The following is a 7,255-nucleotide window of genomic DNA, read 5'->3' as shown; positions in this document are numbered from 1 at the left end:
GTAATGCGAGCAATAATTGGTGTGACATAACCGGCCACCAAAAAAATAATTCATTTCATATATTTATATAATATATAATATTAGTTACATATTGGCCATAAATATCCAAATTACACAATCGGCCACCAAAAAATATGTCGGGGTGTAATACCACCAAAAAATAGGACGAACACCAGCCGACCCAAAAGTGTCATAACCTATCTAACTAGACTAGTGATAGTGCATAATCTTCGTCTTCATCCATGACTTCGAACTCTTGCTTTGGCTTTTTCAGAGTGTCCAAAGTAATAGGATTGTGCTCATTTGTTGGTTTCTTTGGCGGCTTCGGCTCCTTAAACATGAGCTCATCGAAGGCGGCTTGTCTATCCAAAAACTCAAAAAGCCATTGCTCCGCCTCACCAATCTTGTGAGTCATCCACTCCGTAGAAGGAGGTGGCATCGAACAATTTTCTTTCAACTTCACATGAAGAAAGTGGTCGGGAATCAAGCAAAGGCACATTATGTTGGAATGTGGCTTAAGTGGTGGAGCACTCCGGATTGGAAAATATGTCTCACATGAACCACCCATTTTGGGCAAAGTCAATAGAACAACCGCTCTATTATAGCAACTAGCAATAATGTGACCCATATCCGGAGAGGTCAACCACTTCCCTGGAGGTGCAATACCACTTTTACTTGTTGGAGGGTGTAAACCAACCAAGATAAGTCTGTAACGGCTCTCGGTAGCATATATCGGCAAGTAGTCACTCTTGTGAGTTTTCAACTCCTTAATAAGTGCATGACGAACCAAAACACGATCTTCCTCATTCAATCCCATGTGCCTAGCTACGACCCGGAAACCACAATTACCATCCCCTCTAACATTCACAATGTCTTCAACGTAAGGTCTCATGAGATTTGGAATTTGTGAAATGTATGGTATTTGCAAATAAGGTTTTGGTTTTGAAGTAGGAGTCGAAGCTTGTGAGCAGGACCAAGTGCCAAGACGTGAACCTTTACTCTTTGGAACATTACTCTTGCCATGTGAGCATTGACTATCGGGATTTTGAACATCAATAGTCTCCCACTTAGAGGGGATTCGACCCGTGGACCTCATTTTCGGTGTAGACTTCACCCTTTTAGGTGCCCCCTTGGTGGCCACTTTTCTCGGAGGTGGCTTCAACATTGTTTTCTCCGGAAATCCTAGTTCACACAACTTGTATTTGATGAAGAGTTTCATCTTGTAATGGGACCTCTTGATACGTTCTTGAATGGCGTCCCATTCCTCCGTAACAGAAAAATGTGCGTCAACCTCTTGTCCAATTACACTTAACCTTCGCCAATGAGGATGAATTTCATCTAAAAGAATAGGCAATTTTTTCTTTCTCTTCTCGGCAAGAATACAAGCACAAGGTAACCCGAACATTGCCATTTGCACACAACCACAATCTTCTTTTGCAAAGCCGAATCTCCTAGAGCGTTCAAATTCGTCATCGATGAAACCCAAAGTGGCCTTAGAGACATACCCCTCCAACTTAAAGAATAACTTGTTTTTTTTTTTGTATGTGTACCATGACGGTTATGCTCTTCCCAAAACTCCCTTGTATCTCACCAAATTGGTTCTTCAACATTTTGTCAATTTCATCCCAAAATGATGCCAAATCTCCCACCCTACTCATCAAGTATTTTTTCAATTGTGCATGAGCCGATTCAACAATGTTGGTGCTTCTACACCCTAGATGCAAGTATTTATTCGTCCATGCCTTAACAAAATGCTTTTTAAGGGGCAAAACAGTTTCCTCAACATATTTAACAAACAATGGAAACGGTCGGCATGCCTCATCTTTGAATGTCAACCATGCAATTGCAAATGAATCCTCTGTAGGAGAGTTAACCACATCTCTCCAAGCCCTCACTATTTTCTTAACAAGCTCACATTGCTTGTCATCATCCGCTTCCTTCGCATCTTTGTCAACAACTTTTCCTTTCGAAGGCTTGGCTTTGACTCTACAATCCGTGATGCACCTTGTAACGCCCCATCTCTATTAAAGCGATAAAACACGCGAATAATACATATATTCAAGAAATAGACGCTACGTCATCAACAAAAATCCAAAGACATCATGCATATATAGAAATATCTCAACAGTCGCAGTGGATACAATCATACATCTCCAAAATATACATGCCATGATCAATACACATCAACATATAAATCCTCCAAATCCCGGCAAGTGGGTAAATCTCAACAATAAAATAAATCCAACAAGAGCATAAAGACACAGGCAACCTAATCAGAGCCTAAACCTACGACTCCAAAACGATAACGGAGATTAGCTCCCGCTATCCAAGCACTCACCAAAAGCGAACTACTCATGCACAGCGTTTACCCATCCATACAGACAGGTAGGCGGTCAAAACCACTGGAGGTTAGCTTCACATCAATCATAATCAATATATAAACAATTTGACATAAATCAGTTCAATTCTCCACCAATCAACATGAGCAATTAACTTCCATATACACATTCACAAAACAATTTCAATCATCACAAGAATATGTAGTCGTCACTCACTTATCATCATCATTCTTTATACAACGACAGCAATCAAGACTCATGCCAATGTGATATGCACCTATACTCGACGCATACATGCATGTGGTACCAAATCTCCTCAAGGTCGTCACCCATGATGCAACAAAAACATCATTATCAACGGCTATAGTCAACGGCAATATGGATATAACATCCGACACGACATATGATGCATGAACATATGACTCAATCCACCATGCATATGTTCACAACAATTCAACGGCCATAATCAACGGCTATAAATCAACGGCTATAATCACATTTAACTATATCATATAGTTTAACAACTCCATACAAATCTTTACAATCCAAGTAAAGGAGAAAATACAACACATGATGACAAACATCATAATCATCACCAAACAACCATTCATACATCTTCTTACAATCATATCAAACTATGTATAAAGGATTTCTAAAGCAATCAACTCTTAAAACCATTTTCAACAAAGTTCGTCTATCATTCCACAATTTTACAATATTGAAGCAATTGAACCAAAACCAAGTAAACAAGATCCAATGCCTCAACTAAGTATACCTCTAGGCCACATATAAGTGCAGTAGAGTATACATTTACGTTTCACCTGCTAAATATGACAAAATCATGAGAATCACAAAGTTCGTCTCTCTCTTTATCACTTTTCAAGAAAGACCATTTTCAAAGCAAAACAAGTAAAGACTTGATGAAACCAATCGCAACCATTTTTAGAAACCATATAATTAGTATACAACCTTAACCCTACTCCAATTCCATGAGGAAAACGAGTTTCGGAAAAATCGACGTTCTTGGACCATTTTTCAAAAGTTTAGTTCAATCCACAAAATCAAGTCCAATTCGATTCAAGCAATGTTCCTGTAGGTTATAGTGTGTATACAGAGGTTAAACAAATCAAAAGAAACATTTTAGAAAGCCCGAATTGGTCCCCAAGTGCACAAAACGAAAAATTAAAAGTTGTTGAATAGGGTGCTGCTCGCTTAAGCGTCCTGGGCACGCTTAAGCGTCCAAGTTCCACTAGCTTCTGGACTTAGCATGCTTGGAGCACGTTTAAGCGTCCTGGTCCAGAAACTGCTCGCTTGGAGCACGTTGCAGCACGCTTAAGCGTGCTGGCTCAGTTTCTGTCAAAATTGTTATGGGTTCCAACCCCTTTTCACCCCAAAATCCCAATTTTGATCATTCCAAACCCCAAAACTTAATTCAGAAGATGTTTATAGGTCATATACATTTCAAAACACTCAAACATGCATAAGTTTTAAGATTAAAACATCAACTCAACAAAATTCACCAATTCACCAAAACTTCCACAACTTTCAACAACAACAACAAAGCTCATCATCATTCACCAATTCATGATACCCAATGCATCAATTCATCAACCACACATCTAACAACAACATCATTTAATCATGAAATCATCCACAATCTAACAACCACAACATGATTCTACATCAATTTCACACAAAAACTCATCATGTTCATATATACCCATTTTGACATACAAATTCAACAACAACAACAACACAATTATCATTCAATTCATGTGCATAATCATATCATCACAATTAAGCACGAATTTCTACAACCAAATTCAAATCAACCACTTATTCAATTAAGCACATAAGCAAAATATTAGGGAATAAGCTACAACTATTAATTATGGTTGAATTATAACCCCCTTACCTTAATTCTTCACAATCTCAAGCTAAGGCTTCACTTTAGCTCCAATCCTTGAATCCTCTGCCTTCCTCTAGCTCTCTCTAGCTTCCCTCTTCAAACCCTTCTCTTCTCTTGCTCTTTCTCTCTCTACCTCTTCTCAAAAATGTGTAAAATGATATGAAACCCTATTTTCTCTAAAGTCTAGAGTTTATATATGCTCTACATAATTGGGTTCAACTCACAATTCCTTAACAGGCCTAACCCATTACTAATCTAATTCAAAATGTTTCTATCCTCTTAACGGTAAAATAAAATAATAACGGTCACTTACCGGTTATAAAACAATTCACTATAACTCCCTAGTACTTAGTAAAATAATAACGGCTCTCACTAAGCATTAAAAATAATCCTTATCAAAATTACTAAATTACCCCCCGCTCACAAAATGACCAAAATACCCTTGAGTCCAAAATGACTACAATACCCTTTTAGCACCGAATTCTACAGCTCCCAACCAAAAATACACACAGAGGCAATTAATCACATAAGAGCATATATAAACACACATAAAAACAATTAAATTAAATATAGCGAAAAATCGGGCTGTTACACACCTAGATTTGACATTCTTCTCAATATGAAAATAGCAAAGTACATGGTCCGTTTTAGGGAGAACTTCGGCAACGCCTTTCATCAAAGTGGGGTCCCTATCGGTGACAATCACCTTAGGAATGTTGCGTTTTGATGTCAAAAGACCAACCAACATCTCAAGTGTCCAAATGAAGTTATTCTTTTTTTCAAAGGAAAGAAATGCAAACGCAACTGAATAGGTCATTTTGGTAGAGGAGACACCAACAATCTCAAATAAAGGCATTCGGTAGGTATTGGTTTTGTAGGTGGAGTCCATGACCAAAACGGTGGGAAAAGTGTTAAGCAAATCAATTGAATCCGGATGAGCAAAGAATAAATCTTCAAGAGTGGTTTCCTCGCTATTTGCTCTTGTGAAATAGACATATTGATGCTTCTCCAACTTTGTAATCAAGTATTGCAACTCCGTCTTGTCCTCTCTTTGCCCCTTGCGCCATCTAGTTCGCACATTATACACTTGCTTGATGAGTGTCAAACTTTCTTTGTTTTTTTCCTTCAAATCCGTGAGAATATTCCTAGGCTTTGCCAAGCTCTTTGTCATGTCAATAACTCTTTGCTTTTCCTCCACTTTTAGTCGACCCGCAAGAAGGTGGCCGGATAACTTTGGCGCCAAGTCATGGTTGTGAATTCCACAAAGCATTGCTATCCACCAATCTTGAGTTTTTTTTTATCAAAGAAGCATTTCAACCTAAACGGACAATTACATTTCCTTGTGCCCGTGCCTTCAAGGTTTCGTTTCTTCCTCGTCTTATGTGGCTAGTATTCACCACTCCTCTCACATTGCATCGTCATGTATGGCGATATTGTCCTAGATTTATCTATAGAAATAGTAAATCCGGCCCTTGCCGCTTGTCGACGAACCCAACCAAGTAATTCTTCACGATCTCTCCATCTTTCAATTGTTGTAAAAAATGACCCGGTGTTTACTTCAATAACATGAACACCGATATGTACCAGTTTAGGCTTCTCTTCAAAGTTCCCGGTAGGTACCAGTTTTGCTTGGTTGTGAACTATGTGAGCTTCAACTTGAAAAGGTATTTTCACTTTAAACTTCACATCATTGGTTGGTTTGCCTTCGCCGGAACCTACGCCTACGCCGGAAGCTTCGCCATAAGCTTATTTTTGCCCGGTTTCGGTTCAACGGCATCCTCCGCCACATTTTCAACCATGTCACTCAATGCCTACTCAATAAAAAAAATAACAAAGAAAAAATAAATAAATAACTTGTGCAGCAAGCAAAGCAAGTAAAAAAAGTGGCGGAAAAATTCAAAGTATGGGCAACACAGTAGCGTGAGTTAACTCACGCTAGTGTTATCTTCCTGCGCAAGTTAACTCACGCAGCACTTACAACTAGCGTGAGTTAACTCACGCTCAACCCTATCACCTACTGAAAAAAAATGATGTAAGTTGCAGAAAAACCAGGAAAAAAGGATGAGTTTTGACGGTACATTACCTGTTCTTTGATGCTTGATAAGCGTAGAAACTTGTTTCCTGACGATTTGCAATGATTTGGAATGAAGATTTTGACCCAAAAATTCGCACTTTTTGGGTTTTTGGAGGTGGATGGAAAGAAAAAAATGGAGCTTTGTGGTTGCCTGCTGGGTTTTGAACGAAAATAGTACCCAGCGTGAGTTAACTCACGTAACGTGACTTAACTCACGTAGCGCATGTTAACTTACGCAGGGGCAATTCAGACATTTACTTTGGGAATGAGCATATCCATTTGGTAAAGAGCGGGACTCTTATCATAAAACAATATAGGCTTGTTTCAATTGTGGTATGAATTCATAATTTCACCGGGCATATGATTAAAGTTGATTTTATTTGAGTTCATGAATAAAGTGGTATCCTAATGCAAACCCGTTGCATAACTGTGATGGTTTTATTTTATTTTGTTTATGATTACTATGAACATGTATTGACTTTGAATTGGTAATGTGTGTCATGTTGGTCAAGTTGTGGCCTAGTATGTCTGTCTAGTTTTGATTTTTGGATAGTTGGTGGTGGTGAACAATTGATGCTTGGACTCCAAATTGGATAGCTCGTAATCTTTGTGTAGCAGATTTGGAGGTTGACATTCCAAGTGATTTGCGTAATGCTAGGTTTTTTGTTTTGTTTTGACAAATGTGTAATGCTAAGGTTGTTGATCTAGTGACAACGGGAAGTGGAATTTGCGGATGATGAGTGATGGGCTGCCTATGCATATGCTATGCTGCAGAAAATCATAACTATCAATGCTTTATTGTTGCTTTTTCAAATAAAAGGGTAAAATTAGAATAAAAAAGTTATAACTCATTCCGTTTTGTCCGCTTTCCAAACAATAAAATGAGAGATTAGTTTCATTCCGTCGTAACATTAATATCCAAAATAATGGAAG

The 7,255-nt window shown here is 38.4% G+C and overlaps 1 protein-coding gene across 1 annotated transcript; it reads right to left on the bottom strand.

The window, feature by feature from the left end:
- Positions 1-205: 205 nt before the first annotated feature.
- Positions 206-5,518, bottom strand: LOC146901516 (PKS-NRPS hybrid synthetase cheA-like). The gene is made up of 3 exons (XM_085737062.1): positions 4,886-5,518; positions 1,551-2,021; positions 206-1,492 (listed from the first exon to the last, which is right to left on the bottom strand). The coding sequence occupies exons 1-3, from the start codon at positions 5,516-5,518 to the stop codon at positions 206-208; spliced, it is 2,391 nt and encodes a 796-aa protein (XP_085593188.1).
- Positions 5,519-7,255: the final 1,737 nt, after the last annotated feature.

The sequence above is a fragment of the Medicago sativa genome, chromosome 8, assembly GCF_051527215.1.
Source record: "Medicago sativa cultivar Bolivia chromosome 8, Bolivia_mono, whole genome shotgun sequence".
NCBI lineage: Eukaryota > Viridiplantae > Streptophyta > Magnoliopsida > Fabales > Fabaceae > Medicago > Medicago sativa.
This window is presented reverse-complemented; position numbering and strand designations above follow the sequence as displayed.